Below are 16,469 nucleotides of genomic sequence, written 5' to 3' on the forward strand. Positions count from 1 at the left end.
ACCCTCTAACACCTGTTCTCCTGTAGCCCCTCCACTCGGGGGAACAATGTTGCGTTCCATTGCGGTGGCTTTGCACCTGCACTCCCCCAGTATGATAGCCCACAATTGAGCATCGTGTTCAATTGCCCAAGTCTAAGCCTACCTTAGGAGTTCGCTTCGTTGGCCAGCATTCAACTCAAACTAACTTACGTCTCCCTTTCACTCTGACCTCCCGTATACCTCGACAAGCCCGCGCTGTGCTGGTCAGCTCGCACCCGAATCTCGCGATCCAGCTACAGGCAAGCCGAATAGCTGCTTTCTATAATCCGCTTCTGGGCGCCTTGAATTGTTCCACCCCTTAATGCTTGAAGCTGCGGCTTCACCTCCCCGCCAATATGCAGTCCTCCCCGGGAATGTTGACCAAGGTAGAATGCGATGCGATTGCTTTGCTTTGCTTGCTTGTGATTACTGACACTCTTCTTTCCACAGTTCGAGTCTAAGTCCTCGCGAGCTAAAGGCATTGCCTTTCACCCCAAGAGGTTCGTTGTCCGACGTCGCTGAACCGTATCGCAAGCTTTAGAGCTGACAAGTTACCACCAGACCATGGATCCTGGTGTCGCTACACTCTTCTACCATCCAGCTCTGGGATTACCGAATGGGAACTCTAATTGATCGTTTCGAGGAACACGATGGTCCCGTCCGTGGTGTCGACTTTCATAAGACACAACCGCTTTTCGTCTCTGGCGGTGACGATTACAAGATCAAAGTCTGGTCTTACCAGACTCGACGATGCCTCTTCACCCTCAACGGCCATCTCGACTACGTCCGAACCGTCTTCTTCCATCACGAGCTTCCCTGGATTCTGTCAGCATCCGATGACCAGACCATCCGGATATGGAACTGGCAGAACCGCTCCTTGAGTATGTCAAGATTGCTGTCTGGGTCTGATGGCCGACAATGCTGACCTAGTCCTAGTTTGCACCATGACTGGCCACAACCACTATGCCATGTGCGCGCAATTCCACCCCAAGGAAGACCTCGTCGTCTCTGCGTCGCTCGATCAGTCCGTTCGTGTTTGGGACATCTCCGGCCTCCGAAAGAAACACTCCGCCCCTACCTCGATGTCCTTCGAAGATCAGATGGCGCGTGCCAACCAGAACCAGACCGATATGTTTGGAAACACTGATGCGGTCGTCAAGTTCGTTCTCGAGGGTCACGACCGTGGCGTCAACTGGGTTGCTTTCCATCCCACTATGCCCCTCATTGTTAGCGCTGGCGATGATCGCTTAGTGAAGCTGTGGCGCATGAGTGAGACCAAGGCCTGGGAAGTCGATACGTGCCGAGGACACTTCCAGAATGCGTCAGGATGTCTTTTCCACCCTCATCAGGACTTGATCCTATCTGCTGGAGAGGATAAGACCATCCGTGTGTGGGACCTGAACAAGCGAACCGCTGTTCAGTCTTTTAAGAGAGAAAATGACCGCTTCTGGGTTATTGCGGCGCATCCCGAGATCAACCTGTTTGCTGCCGGTCACGATAATGGTGTGATGGTATTCAAGCTGGAGCGAGAGCGCCCTGCCTCGGCCGTTCACCAGAACCTACTCTTCTACGTCACCAAGGAGAAGCATGTCAAGTCTTATGACTTCCAGAAGAACATTGAAAGCCCTACGCTCCTGTCGCTCAAGAAGCTTGGCAGCGCCTGGGTCGCACCCCGGACATTGTCCTTCAACCCTGCAGAACGATCAATCCTGGTTACCTCCCCTGCTGATGGCGGATCTTATGAGCTGCTTAACCTTCCCAAGGATGGCTCTGGCGCTATCGAGCCTGCTGAGTCTAAGCGTGGTTCTGGAAGCTCTGCCATTTTCGTTGCCCGTAACCGATTTGCCGTTCTCAACTCCGCTAACCAGACCATTGATATCAAGGATCTTTCCAACAACACGACCCGATCCTTCAAGCCCCCAACTGGAACCACCGATATTTACTTTGGAGGTACAGGCAACCTTTTGATCATTGCTCCTACTTCCGTCCACCTCTACGACATCCAGCAGAAGAAGAGCACTGCCGAGCTTGCTGTCAATGGTGTCAAGTATGTTGTTTGGTCTAACGATGGTCTCTACGCTGCTCTTCTAAGCAAGCACAACGTCACAATTGTGTCTAAGACCCTCGAGCAGGTCAGCACTCTTCATGAGACTATTCGTATCAAGAGTGCCACTTGGGATGACGCTGGCGTTCTGCTCTACTCCACCCTTAACCATGTCAAGTACACTCTGCTTAATGGGGATAACGGTATCGTCCGAACCCTCGACCAGACTGTCTACCTGGTCAAGGTTAAGGGCCGTAACGTCTACTGCCTCGACAGAGCCGCTAAGCCCCGTATTCTTCAGGTTGATCCCACGGAATACCGGTTCAAGTTGGCCCTTGTCAAACGCAACTACGAGGAAATGCTTCACATCATCCGGAACTCCAGTCTCGTTGGCCAATCGATTATCTCTTATCTCCAAAAGAAGGGTTACCCTGAAATTGCCCTCCAGTTCGTCCAGGACCCCACCACTCGATTTGATCTGGCTGTTGAGTGCGGCAATCTGGATGTTGCTGTTGAGATGGCTAAGGAACTTGACAAGCCCAAGTTCTGGACCCGTTTGAGCACAGAAGCGTTGGCGCACGGTAACCATCAGGTTGTTGAGATGTGCTACCAAAAGCTCAAGCAGTTTGACAAGCTCTCCTTCCTATATCTCGCTACTGGTGACCGATCTAAGCTTGCCCGTATGGCCAAGATTGCCGAGCACCGTGGTGATTTCACCTCGCGCTTCCAGAACGCGCTTTACCTTGGAGAGGTTGAGGACCGTATCCAAATGTTCAAGGAGATTGATCTTTGTAAGTTTCGAGTCAAGTCAATTTTAAGGAATGCTTAACTAACAAAACTTGAGACCCCCTTGCCTACATGACTGCTAAGTCTCATGGTCTGGAGGAGGAATGTCAGTCTATCCTGGAGGCCACCGGTTTGACTGAAGAGGACCTCACCTTGCCAACCCTTGGAGAGCCCTTGTCTGTTCGTGAGCCTGTCGTGCCTACTTTCAAGTCTTCTTGGCCCACCAAGGCTACCTCGCAGTCCTTCTTTGAGAAAGCCCTGCTTGGTCAGGTTGAAGGCCTGTCCCTGGAGGATGAGCCAGCTGCCGCCAACACAGGCTTTGAGGACGCCATGGAAGATGACTCAGTTGCCAAGCGTAATGGGGCATTGATCGATGATGACGATGAAGATGCTGCCGGCTGGGATATGGGAGACGATGACGTTCCCGAGGCTGACAGTGACTTTGTTAATGTTGAGAGCGTTGACGCTGGCGGTGCTGCCAGCAGTGAGGCGGATATGTGGGCACGAAACTCGCCACTGGCCGTTGACCACGTTGCTGGCGGATCTTTCGAGACTGCTATGCAGCTTCTCAACCGACAGGTCGGAGCTGTCGATTTCGCTCCTCTCAAGTCTCGATTCCTAGAAGTCTACTCAGCATCCAAGACCTTCCTCCCTGCTTCCGAGGGCCTGCCACCTTTGATCAACTATGTCCGCAGAACTCTCGATGAGACAGATCCTCGAAAGGTCTTGCCTATTATCCCCCGAGATCTCGAGCACCTTGCTTCCAATGACCTGCAAGCGGGCTATGACTCGATGAAGGCTAATAAGCTGGAGGCTGGTATCGGCATTTTCAAGGGTATTCTTCACTCCATCCTTGTCAATGCCGTGTCAAGTGAGGACGAGGTCGCTGAGGCGAAGAAGCTTATTACCTCGGCCAGCGAGTATGCTGTCGCCATGAGCATTGAACTTTCAAGAAGACAATTGGGTGCTCCCGATATCGTGGCGAAGGACCCTGAGAAGCTCCAGAGGAGTCTGGAACTGTCAGCGTACTTCACTATCCCTAAGATCGAGGTTCCTCACAGACAGCTCGCTCTGCTCAGTGCTATGCAGCTGGCTATCCGCAACAAGAACTACAACTCTGCTTTGAGCTTTGCTAACCGCATCATCGCCAACGGCGGTGCTACCAAGATTGTAGAAAACGTAAGTGATACTGAACTTCCGATGTCATACTCCAGTTATTGACCAAAATGTCGCAGGCCAAGAAGACCAAGGCTCAGTGCGAGCGCAATCCTAACGATGCTATTGAAATTGAGTTCGACCAGTTCGCCGAGTTTGATGTGTGCGCAGCCAGCCACACACCCATCTACAGTGGTACTGCATATGAGGAGTGTGCCTTTGATGGCTCCAAATATCACACCAAGTACAAGGGCACTGTCTGCAGAGTGTGTGAAGTATGTGAGATTGGCAAGCATGGAAGCGGTTTGAAGCTGTTCGCCTAAACTGAGTAGAACATTGTCGAATAAGATTTAATGGCAGGAGCGCATAGTTGGAATTGGGAGTTTCGAGTCAACGATGCACAAAAAAGAGCCAGATAGACGAGGTGGAAAGTCTAGGGCTTTAAAAAGGTTGGACTTGGACGACTGGTTGATAGAACGATGGCAAAGGAGTCATGTCTTTGTAGTTGCAACTTAGCCTGATTATACGCGAGAAGCACAAGATCAAGGAATCACGTTTAAAAGACTAGATGTTTGATGCTTTTTTTTTTTTTTTTTGAGACTCGCCTGACTGACAAGCTCATCAATTGAATTAATTGTACAGCAACCGTTTGTCCCCTCTACTAGTCTATGTTTGTCTTCACGTTGTTTTCTCGTCAAGAATTCTGCCCCGTTACTCCATTACACGATCGTTTCAAGCTCACGGGCGTAGCCCAGGGCGTTTTCTATCACCATCTGGCTCATCTCCTTGTTCTGGTCGCCGTCCTCGCCTTCAGCAGTATCAGGGAAGTAGATGTTACCGTCACGGACGATCCAGCCACGGTGGTGGGCGAAAGAGATAACATCGCCCTCTGAGTCCAAGAAGAGAAGGGACTTTGTGGAGCTGATAGGAAGGCTGGGGTATGCGCGCTCGCTGCTGGAAGCAATCTCGGAGCGGATCTGGTTCTTGAGGATCTACAATCGGGTCAATATTGGCTGCTTGGGCGGAAATTGGACAAATAGGCAAACTTACTTCTGAGAAAACGCTATACTCATCGCAGGGCACCTCGCTGCTCTTCATGGCCTTCCATACCCGGTCATAGGATCCTTCCATCAACCATCTCTCTAGACGAATAGGATAGCCAAGGTATCGGTCGCTCTCAACGTCACCGCCACCACCCTCACGGTTCTCTAAGCTCTCAAGCTCAGTGTGAAACTCAGCATATCGACCCTGTGTCAAGAGCAGAAGCAAGCTCAGACCAGTGACCTTGTTGCGCTCGGGCAGGTTGGGAGGAAGAACAGCAGCGGGAAGCTCGTAGAAGGGCTGAAGCTGCTGGACGTAGCGGGTGAAAGCTTCGGGGTTGCGGGCGCGGATGGCGAATAGGGCACCCTGTTCGTAGGTCTCGCGGGCGAGAGGCAGGAGATGCGTCGGGGTTGAGGGAGCGGGTGTAAGAGCGTTGAGCTTGAGCAGAGCGAGTTTGGCCTTTGAGAGGAGGGCGTTGGCTTCGGGATAGCTCATAGAAGGGGAGTGCTTGAGCTGGGAGATGATCTGGGCGAGATTGCGTTCGGCCATGGTGGGCAACGGAGTTGTCAACAATTTAATATGCGGTAGCTGACGTTTCGCAGGTTGAATTTATATGGTGACCTTGTGGGGAGCAGCGATCAATGTCGTGGTGTCGTTTGTGGTTGGTAGTCTTGATGATGATACTGAATCCAATTCAAGCTTCACCAGGCTGCATCCAGTGACGCGAGGCCACGGCTCATGCCTGTGGTCGCTGCGAGGTCGCTTTGTTGCAGGGATGCTCGGGTGAAGGATATTCCGCTCCGCCGGCATCACCGTCAAAGGATCATGTATCGCAACCATAAGCGGGAAGCTAGAGAGTTCAAAAAGTTTGGACAAGCTGATTTTTGTTATATACATGGGATCTTTGGACTCTATTGCTGGTTTGAAGTCAATGTTTGTTCATGGTTTGCACTTCTCGACGTTGCTGACATTGACATTGACGTGATTGACGAGAGTTCAACGCCTATGGTAGGGAGCATGGCTATTTCAGCTTTGCCGATGACACAGTATTCTCAGATGTGCCTTAACATGCGGACTTGTAGTCGTGGTTCGCCTGTAATGGTGTAGTAACGATCGATAACACATGTTACATTGATTCACGACATGTTGTTACTTGCATCATCACCAGAGCCTCACGTGGCTCTTGGCGGCGTATCGCAGTCTCTGTAAGGCATCCATTTGTCCTTGTGTTGGTGGAGATTTTACATATACTCCGACGTATGACTACAACACTAATAAAATACTGATCGTCAAAAAGCTATCAAGTCAAAACGAAAAACCCACTTTATGCCTTTTTTATAGTCCCAGGATTGAGTATTCCAGATAAACGGACGGATCTCAAAATAGCAACTGGGGCTGTGGCTGAGCAAACGTATCATATAAACATCCATATTCAGCCGTTGGATGTAATGAAAGTCCGGTGCTGTTATTTGAAATATCTCGTTAATTTGGCGTATTTGGAAACATTCGAGTGATTTCGTGGTCGGAAATGAAGGACCCGATCAAACGCCGCTTAGAAGAAGTTGAACTGTTGAAGGGGGGAACTGAGCTAAGGTACGGTATGATAATCAGCCGCTCGAAGCTATTGAATTGCCCCTCACCAAGTCTGCCTGTGGCTGTCCTCCACCACAAATTCGAGAAGAAGGCGAAGGTGCCAAGGTTGAAACCACTATACCTAGACTAATCAGCTTCAACTGCAAGGTCCCGCGTTTGTGACGAGCGCCGTATCTGCCTTGTGGCGATTGTGCACTTGTTTGATACACTCAAGATGTGGTGTTCAGCCATAGAGGTAGGTAGGTACCGTCTAAACCTGCACTGTACTCTTATGTATCTCGTCGGAATTGATAGGGCAGGGAGTTGCCGGTCTGTGGCATCCGCCTTGGTTTGCAGTGTAAGCTCCCTCACATTGCAGAGCAAGAGGAGGTGCAGTAGAGTAGAACGCCCAGATTGTTGCAAGAGGCATCTGACGTCGAAGACCTTGGATGTGTACAGTATTATTCCCTTTTTGCTATTTCTTCCATCAACCCTCTTTCATATATCTCACCATCCATCCTATTCCTTTCCTCTGTGCCAGTTTCATTTCTACTCTGGTATAACCAAATCGCGAACCTGAAGCTTCCCCTCCATATGCCAGCCCTCACGTTGATCTGATCGATCGATAGCGGTTGTTTAATCTCCTGACTTGACAACTCGAAACGAGAAGCTCCGTCCAAGGAACAGGAACTGGAGCAAGATCCCTGCTGCGATCCATGATCACATTGCATCGCATCCATTACTTTACGGCACTTGAATCTTTTGGCCTAGAACAGTACAGTCCAGCTACCACCAACACGACGTACCAGCCCCCAGCTCGCCTTTCCCCACGCACTTTTCGTTGTCTTGCATGTCTATTTGGCTGTGCCCCGCTCTTCAAACAGCTCCCACGCCCGTGCCCGCCATCCTCTCAAGTCCCAGCTCCCAACCCGCCTACAGCCCAAGCCACGGTTCCTCATGCTGGCTAGTGATAGTGGTGTCACAGATCCAGCTCCAGTTTCTTACAGGCTGTGACTAGAAACACCAGACGGGCGAATACATAACGAAGGCATCAGGCCCTCGACTGGCCGCGGTCTAGTCGATTCCGACATTTGCTATATCTTATTCTTGTTCTTCGACTTCATATCTCACTCAGCCGCAACGTGTTTCGTCACTCGTGCTTCCCACCGCAATGGCCAGCTATCAGCGATATGCACAGCTTGGCAAGAAAGCTAACACCTCAGCCGCTACTGGCAATTCATCATGTAAGCAATCATCATGCTCTTGTCATCCTCTTTTTTTCTTCTCTATGGTACTCCCCTCGTAAGAGCTGATATGCAGGGAGCGGCGCCGAAGCGTTATGGCGATACCCTGTTTGCCTAGTTGATGTGCTTGCTTGCTTGCTTGATGACTGATGATGGCCAACTTGAATACTCGACCTTGGACCCTTGTTTACACCCCCGAGAACTCAAAAAGTGCAAGATAGTTCACAATACCTGAAATGCGACTTGGACAGCGGCTGAAATACCACTTTGAGATACCCACCCGCTGTACGACATGTCACCTACGCAAGCCAACGTTCCGTTCCTGAAAGCTCCAGCGCTGATCACTCGAGACTAGAGTGCTATTTACGGCTGCCGCCCAGTGCACTGCCTGGCACTCATGGTTGCCAAGCCACTATGGGTCTCAGACAAGCAGCGTGTCAGGGTGCAATTATGCCCGAACATTGGATAACGAGAGTCTATTTCCCACCGAAAACCATGTCCTACCTGTCAATGGATATTGCAAACACCAACTCAATATTCAAGCACCGCCCTTTGAATCACCGAAGATCAAACTTAGAATCTCTGCTTGCCATCTCAAATTACACGGCAGTTGTATCCTCGCTCATACATAGGAACCGAAATCTATCTCCAGCCTCAATTGGCGCTCACAAGCGTGCCCCACGAATAAGTTGGCGCTGGATATTCCCTGTAACAGGACCCTTGCGCTTGATCACCAGCCCCTGAAGAGGATTGGGCCGGGCCTCTTTACAGCATCCCCGCTGCATTATCGCTACTTTTGGATCCCCTTGTTGGGCTTCGCTTCAGGGTATCGCATTCTACTTGATTCTCGAACCTGGAATATTTGAACCAACTCCCGACCGCAAATTAGCTCTGGAAACCTTGAATTGGAACTGGAATTGCTACCGCCAATCAGTCGATCAAGCAAGCAAGCACTCAACCCAGCGAACTGACCAGGCCAGTGCCTAACGCACGCGCAGTATAAACAGCCTGCTGTTTGCTGGTTCGAGGCAAAGAGGGGTTACGCCGCTGCTTCTGCAGTCATCGGTGACCGCGCCCCGTCAGCTCTTACATTCGTTCGTTGTGAACGAGAACAAGGGCCCCCTTCTTTATTCGTCTTATCCCCCCGACCCTCTTGCTGACATCTTACGTCCTTTTCGCGATAGACGGCCAGCGAACCGAGATGGCTCCCCCACAGTTAGGCGCGACATTTGTCCCCGGCGGCTTCGATGATTATTATATGCCAGAAGTCGTTGCTCCCTCCCCTCAAAGGTATGTCTCTTGGCTCTTCCCCCTTAATCCCATTTCCGGCACGGTCTCCAGTTTCTATTTCCCAAATCCCCATGCTCCTTTCCCTTGCCTGATCCCATATAAATAAAGCTTGCCAGCACCGGATGCGGTTGTAACGGTGAAAAGGTGGGGCATGCTGACGATTCTTTGTTGTTGCTGTATCTAGGGTAACCCCTCAGGTCCCTCAAAATATGCAAGAGGACCTCCAGCGCATGGAGCTCGAGGCTACTTCTGTTGAACCACGATCACAAACCGATTCAGGCCCAGGCCCTCGTCACTCTCGTGAACCGTCGCTCTCTACTTACACCAACCCTCGGGGAGCCGACCCGCCTAGGCCCCAGCCTGCAACACAGGTCTTAAGCGACGACATCCGAGCATACCAGTCCACCGATAAGATCTCCGAGAGTCTCAGCACCATGAGCTTCGACGCCCCCTCATTTTCGCCTTTTCCCAAGGTAAAGGGCGATAACATCCCCCCAACCGACGAGGAAAAGGAAGAGATTCTCTGGAACGCGCGCAAGCATGTTCTTCACTCACAGAATGTTTCAATGCAAATTACCTGGGCGCGCGACGTCCTTACTTGGGCCGACATTTCCCAAGAGTCCATGATACGCGAATATGGCGAAAAGGCCCGACCTGCTACGCCCCGCATAGAACACGAACTCCGAGTCGATGCAATCAACATTATTACCTACTTGTCGCAGCAAGAACACCCTGAAGCACTGTACATGCGCTCAAAATGGCTCGAATTTGGCAAGTTTGGTAACCGTGTCGACAAGCGTGAGGCTTATATCGGCTACAAGCGCGCCGCAGAACTCGGCCATGGACGATCCGAGTATCGCATGGGCATGTTGTACGAGCAGTCCAATGATATGTCTAAGGCGAAGGAGCATTATTACCGTGGTCTTTCCCTCAAGGATTCGGCTTCATTGTATCGAATGGGCATGATGAGTCTTCTAGGCCAGCATGGCGAGACGAAAGATTACTCGACTGGCCTGGAGCGGATACAGGCGGCGGCCGACAGCTCCGACGAAGACGCTCCTCAGGGTGCTTATGTTTACGGTATGCTCATAGGACGCGACCTACCAGACATAACAATCCCCGAGGGCTTGTTACCCAACAATCCGTTGACAACAAAGATGTATATCGAGAAGTCAGCTTATCTTGGGTTTGCTAAGGCCCAACTCAAGATGGGACAAGCATACGAACTCTGCCAGTTCGGATGTGACTTCAACCCGTCTTTTTCTCTTCACTACTACGGCCTAGCAGCTAAGCAAGGTCTTCCCGAGGCAGCCCTCGGTGTGAGTCGATGGTTCCTCTTTGGCTATGAGGGCGTTTTCAAGAAGAACGAGTCGCTCGCGTACAAGTATGCTCAAGAGGCTGCTGCCGCTAAGCTACCGACAGGAGAATTCGCCTTGGGCTACTACAACGAGATAGGAATCCATGTTGAAAAGAGCTTATCAGAAGCTCGAAAGTGGTATCAGCTCGCCGCCGATCACGGCAATCAAGACGCCCTTGGCCGACTTGATTCACTGGACGAGAATAACACTCTGTCCAAATCTGACCACGAAACTACTACACTGACCCGCATCAAGTCGCAACACGGATCTCAGCGAGGCAAGCGCCCCGATCGCTTCAAGCAGCCACAACAAATGCCTACTCTCAGTGAAGGAAGCGCCCCTGCTTCACCTTCACTGGACGGACCGGGCTACCCTAAGCCACAAGATCCGCAGTCCAATCCTTCTCTCGGGATACGGCCCACCATCGTCTCGGAGCACGTCAACTTCCCAGACCCATCGCGAGCTTCTTTTGTACTCCCGGCGGCGGCGGACAGACCTCCTGCCTTCAACGTTCGATTGGATGCCAACCAAGGCCCAGTGCGACCCCAATCAGCAGCTCCCTACCCCGAAGATGACCGGCCACCACCCTTGACAGTTCGTTCCAAGTCGACCGCGCCTTACCCGGAGGACGATACCCAAGGTCCTACTTCTCCTCGTTTCAATCAAGGCGGACGCATGGGACCCCCTCCAGGGCCCCCTTCAGATCGCCCATCAAGTGCTTTTGGCATCAAGCCCCAATCAGGTGGTCCTCGACCTATGCCACAATCTCAATCGATGGGCAATCTTCACCCTGGAGGTCCAGGAGGTCCTGGCCGACCTGATCCCCGCAACAGAGCTGCATCCACTGGATGGGAGGGCCAACAAGGCCCCGGGGGACCCGGAGGACGTCCTTCTCCTTATCCAGAAGACAACGGGGCACCGTACGGTGGAATACAAAAGACACCCACTGGTGGCCAATACTCACCAGGCTTACAAAACCCCCAGTCTCAAAACTATGAACGCTTCTCGCGTGTACCTGGAGCTAGTGGGCGCCCCGAGCGTGGGAGCTCTCTTCCCCAGAATCAGCAGCAGCAGCAGCAGCAGCAATTACCACCTCAGGCGAACCGACCCCCACGTACATCAAGTGCTCAACCGCCAATGGTGTCTGGTGGTGCTGGCCCAGGCGGCAGGCCGTCTCCAGGACCTTATGGCGGACCTCAAGGGGGGCCTCAAGGGGGCCCAACTGGTCCTCCAAGGACTGGGAGCGCACCTCCGTCACAATTTCAGCGGCCCGATAACAGACCGAGCCCTGCTCCCAGCGCTGCAACGATGCCACCAAAGGGAGCAGGTAAACAGGGACCTGCAACGTTTGAAGATATGGGTATTCCACAAGGAAAGCAGGACAGTGACTGCGTAAGTTTGCTGATAGATTCGCGTTTATTGACGGAGCACTAACACAATTGACAGATCCTCATGTAAAGTTGGAAAGTGGATAAGAAGGACTAAATCAAGTGTGACATGCACAAATCAGTTGTTACAGGGACTACGTTCGAACACATAAAGCCGGATGAAGGGGCATCTTTTTGGAGTCGAGCTCGCGGACGGAATGCATTTGCGCTGGGCTCGGAAGTAAATATCCGTGATATAGGACAGGCAGGCTTGGCAGGGTTGGTTGCGTAAAAACGCTGAATATTTGGGTATCGAGTATTGTAAGTATGATCTCTCAATGTATTGAGTTGAAGATGTGAACCGAGGATAGCGTGTGTAGATGACGACGTTCTGATGAGCATTGTTCTTTCATATCTTACAGTCTGGAGTCGTTGAGTGTCTGTGTGACAATAGCTTTGTCCATGTTCGATCTTAAAGATGCTGTTCGAGTATGATGGTTCCATGCCCAAGCGGTGGACTTATTGATGGCTCTATGAACAATCCCTGGAAGGACTTAAGAGGAACAATGGTGAACACCGTGTAGCAATATGTATATAACTTTCCGGATTGTCTAGTCATTGCTCTCATCACCATCTTCCCTCATTGTTCCGCCAACGCCCTAAGCTGATTGCACACAGGCTATTTCAACAAATCTTTATCATCCATCATTCGATCGACGACCCCGAGACACAAGTCTCTTCCACCGCCAATATGGCATATATCGATCAGGGATTTCAGCTGCAGTCCCTGAATCCTGCTGGACAGGCACACAATCCCTTCTCTGCAGACCCAGAGGTACAATCTGACCATGCGAACCAATCGGTATCTGAATTTGGGCAGAGTATATTTGAGGAGGTGATTAGCCGCGCCTCTTCGGATAGCTCCCAGGCTCCAGTACCGCCCCCTGACGGTGGATGGAGAGCGTGGTGTGTTGTTTTATCCACACACTTAGTCTATATGAATACTTGGGGCTGGGTAAACTCCTTTGGTATTTTCCAGGCGTACTACGCCGAAAATCTAGGTCTTTCAGCAAGCAAGATTTCGTGGATCGGTTCCTTCAGCGTTTTTCTCCTCTTCTTCGTCGGCACCTTGACAGGCCGTCTTGTTGACGCTGGATATTTCCGCTGGGTGTTTGCCTGTGGTATTATCTTCCAGGTCACGGGTATCATGGTCACTTCGTTTTGTACTGACTACTGGCATTACTTTGGTGTCCAAGGCGTTCTCGTTGGTCTCGGACATAGCTGTCTGTTTTGCCCCGTATTGGCAGTACTGTCAACGTTCTTTGCTAGAAAACGTGCTTTGGCCATGGGAGTCGCAGCATGTGGAAGTGCAACAGGAGGTGTCTTGTTTCCCCTCCTGGTTCGAGGTCTTCTTCAAAAGGTAGGTTTTGGCTGGACTCTGAGAATCGTGGGTTTCGTGCAGCTTTTCCTTCTACTGATCGCACTGGTTCTTGTTAAGCCTCGGCTTCGACCACGTCGATCTGATTCCCTGATCGATTTCTCTGCCTTCAAAGATATTGAGTACGTTTTGTACGTCACTGCCTCATTCTTTACTTGCCTGGGGGTTTATCTTGCTTACTATTTCATGGCAGCTTTCTCTCGCACCGCTATCGACCCGCCCTTTACCTTCGATCAGTCTCTCGATCTTCTCATGATTCTGAACGGTGTTGGCGTTATAGGTAGAGTGCTCGCCAATTGGACAGCTGATTACATCGGCGCCGTCAATGTCTTCGCACCACACTCCTTCTTTGCTGCAGTACTACTCTATTGCTGGATGGCAGTGACCAACAAGCCAAGCCTGTACGTATGGTCCGTCTTCTATGGTACTCTCGCCGCCGCGATAGAGAGCCTCTTCCCCACCGGCATCTCTCTGCTGACTGAGGATTTGAACAAGATTGGTGTTAGGATGGGAATGGCCTTCACGATTGCTAGCTTTGCTTCCCTCGCGGGACCACCTGCTGCAGGTGCGATTATTGATGCGGAACATGGCTTCAAAGGCGCGCAGGCGTTTGCTGGTACAGCTATGTTGTTGGGTGCGGTGTTTCTGGTTGCAGCCAAGAAGAAGAGGATGGCTAGACTCGGAACTGGATGGTTTGATAAATGCTAAGTTGGTCTTGGAAATTTGGAACGGTAAGTCTAAAAGATAGAAAGGGGTAAGTTGGCGTTTTGTATTTGTCCTTTTTGGTAAGGGTTAACAGATTGTCTAAATTGTCGCAATATAAACTGATTCGGAGCGCATCTATCGTGAACATTGTAGTGACGTCCCTTGCGTAATTGATCACTCAAGTCGAGTAATGTCTCCTATTCTCTTGCTCTGACTAACCAGGTATTATCGAGTCCTCGGCAATGCTTTACCTTTGTCTTCAACAAACTACAGTGAACTCTTGTCTAGTCATCAACTTTAATGGCAACCTTTCCGACCTGCTTGCCTTGCCAAACATACTCGATCGCCTCCTCTGCCTTATCGAAAGACCAAGTTGAGTCAAGAATATCCTCGAACGTCATCTGTGTAGCAGAGATGGCAGCCATAAGCTCATCCTGATCATCCTTAGACCCCGCGTTGATACCGCGAACGTTCAGTCGTCGATCGATGATAGTGGAAACAAACTCCTTTAAATGTTCAGGTTTAGGGCCGCCCAAATAACCAACTTGGCTTACAATTCCTCCACGCCGAGTGCACTCCATTGATCGAACGAGAGAACTGCTGCCACCGTTTTCAACGACGAGATCAACTCCGATACCATTTGTTAGACGGAGAACTTCCTTGTGCCATTCTGGGTGGGTCCTGTAGTTAACCGTTTGGATCTCTGGTTTTCCGAATTGCTTCTTGATCTGTTCCAACTTCTCATCGCTTGAGGAAGTAAGGATGACCCGAAGACCAGAGGCGCGGGCCAGCTTGAGAGCGAAGGTGGAAACGCCACCAGTGCCTGATATTTGTTAATAATGACCTATTGGACATTCTACGAGGGGAGTTACCTTGGATCAGAACTGTTTGTCCGATAGTAGCGCCCTTGAGAGCAGACCAAGCGGTAGTTCCGGCACAAGGAATTATCGAGGCTTGAATCCAGTCAAGATGCTCAGGTAGTTTTGTAACCAACTTCTCATCAAAAACAATATAAGTGGCCAAGATGCCATCCTCATTAGCCGCGAGCCAAGACCTTCCCGTTGAGCGAGCATTCACAAATCCAGAGTCCGTGGTAGGAGCAACACGATCGCCAACTTTGACGAGCGATACTCTATTCCCAACTGAAACGATCTCACCGGCGGCATCGTTGCCAGGAACGCCGTTGGGAGTAACAGGCCAGGGGTTACCGCCATTGGCGATGTTGGCATCGCGATAGTTGAGAGAAACTGCGTGGACTTTGATAAGGACGGCTGTTGGATGAAGAGGGAGAGGGAGGTCTTCTGTGACGAGTTTCACTTTGGGGGTGCCCTTTGTGTAATCGTCTGTTCGACGCCAGGCTTGGCGTTGAGTTGGTTGAGACATTTCTGGCTTATTAAGGGGATATTTTTAAACAAGATGATGTATCAGGCATGGATATCTATTGTTGTAATGCCCTGATCTCGGAGCGGGAGACTATTGTTCTTATACTGCGGTTGTCGTGATGAGGCGTCTTGTTGCTGGCATATCCACGCGGGGTAATCTCATTTATAATCGATTAGTATGGTATCATGAGTAGATCATTAAATTACGATCTCACTGTAGTTGAATCATGTTGCTCAATTCTTTTCTTGTTTTGGCTACGATGGTTTCGAGGAGTGTTTGGTCTTGGCTGATGTCGGATTCCTCAGCCGTAGGGTATCCACCACAAGGGACGTTGCAACCATCACGACGTCGATGGAGTGTTCAAAAAAGTTTTCTTTTCTGGGAATGAGTAAGTTATTGACTAAAATTTAAGCTAAGACTGATATTGTTAGAAGAATTTGCATGACATGAGACCCTATTGATGGTCTGAATCTATGCCACGTACTTGTGACTCGGCTCCCATTCCGAAACACATTCGAACAATGCGCCTCACCGGGAACAATGAATGTGAACAAACTCATGTCAAATCTCTTCTTAGAAAGTTTAGACTTGGAACAAGCAAATCAAAGTAATAAACCTTTCTCTGACTGTCCATAAATTCCTGCTTTTACTCTTGAACAGTATCTCAACCTCTGAAGCGGCAGACTTACACGATGACCACAGCCCGCATTATCTCGGGATAGGAACCCGCGGATACCACACTTCAACAACCAAAGAATAGACCAGAAAATCTCCTGTTTCCCCTTCTGGTATTCAGACGATATCTCCTTTGGAACTCCGTAAACTCATAGACCGAAAAAGGAAACTTTAAAGAATACCGCTATCGAACTGAGAGGAAGCCGTTGATAGATCGGCATTCTCTGGATTCGTGGCGTCGAAGCTTCATGCTTGGGGTATGAGGAAATGTGAAGTAGGTTCGTTCTGTCAGGGTTTCAGCGGTAAGATCAGTTTGTATAAGAAGTGTGACACCATGTCCTAGCTAGTTCATTCAATTGCTCTTCACATGCCCTCTCATAACAATTATACAAT

At 50.5% G+C, this 16,469-nt stretch overlaps 4 protein-coding genes across 4 annotated transcripts; 2 read left to right on the plus strand and 2 right to left on the minus strand.

Annotated features, from left to right (window-relative positions):
- Positions 1–66: 66 nt before the first annotated feature.
- On the plus strand, positions 67–4,581 carry BKA55DRAFT_612820 (coatomer WD associated region-domain-containing protein). Its single transcript, XM_046196670.1, has 6 exons — positions 67–404; positions 469–518; positions 580–899; positions 955–2,853; positions 2,907–4,027; positions 4,084–4,581. The coding sequence occupies exons 1-6, from the start codon at positions 375–377 to the stop codon at positions 4,324–4,326; spliced, it is 3,663 nt and encodes a 1,220-aa protein (XP_046049725.1). The 5' UTR covers positions 67–374; the 3' UTR covers positions 4,327–4,581.
- Position 4,582: 1 nt separating this feature from the next.
- On the minus strand, positions 4,583–5,593 carry BKA55DRAFT_612824 (SAC3/GANP/Nin1/mts3/eIF-3 p25 family-domain-containing protein; the record flags this gene model as incomplete). Its single annotated transcript, XM_046196671.1, has 2 exons — positions 4,583–4,995; positions 5,054–5,593. 2 exons carry the CDS (start codon positions 5,591–5,593, stop codon positions 4,723–4,725), a joined length of 813 nt encoding a protein of 270 aa, XP_046049726.1. The 3' UTR covers positions 4,583–4,722.
- A 3,468-nt stretch (positions 5,594–9,061) lies between these two features.
- Positions 9,062–14,021, plus strand: BKA55DRAFT_593192 (uncharacterized protein; the record flags this gene model as incomplete). Its single annotated transcript, XM_046195519.1, has 8 exons — positions 9,062–9,150; positions 9,335–9,347; positions 9,378–11,428; positions 11,493–11,900; positions 11,969–11,975; positions 12,051–12,116; positions 12,154–12,200; positions 12,554–14,021. 8 exons carry the CDS (start codon positions 9,062–9,064, stop codon positions 14,019–14,021), a joined length of 4,149 nt encoding a protein of 1,382 aa, XP_046049727.1.
- Positions 14,022–14,173: 152 nt separating this feature from the next.
- On the minus strand, positions 14,174–15,401 carry BKA55DRAFT_612830 (uncharacterized protein; the record flags this gene model as incomplete). The annotated part of the gene is made up of 2 exons (XM_046196672.1): positions 14,174–14,841; positions 14,891–15,401. The coding sequence occupies 2 exons, from the start codon at positions 15,399–15,401 to the stop codon at positions 14,303–14,305; spliced, it is 1,050 nt and encodes a 349-aa protein (XP_046049728.1). The 3' UTR covers positions 14,174–14,302.
- Between the last annotated feature and the right edge of the window lie 1,068 nt (positions 15,402–16,469).

The sequence above is a fragment of the Fusarium redolens genome (assembly GCF_020744475.1).
Source record: "Fusarium redolens strain MPI-CAGE-AT-0023 chromosome Unknown BKA55scaffold_7, whole genome shotgun sequence".
Classification (NCBI taxonomy): domain Eukaryota; kingdom Fungi; phylum Ascomycota; class Sordariomycetes; order Hypocreales; family Nectriaceae; genus Fusarium; species Fusarium redolens.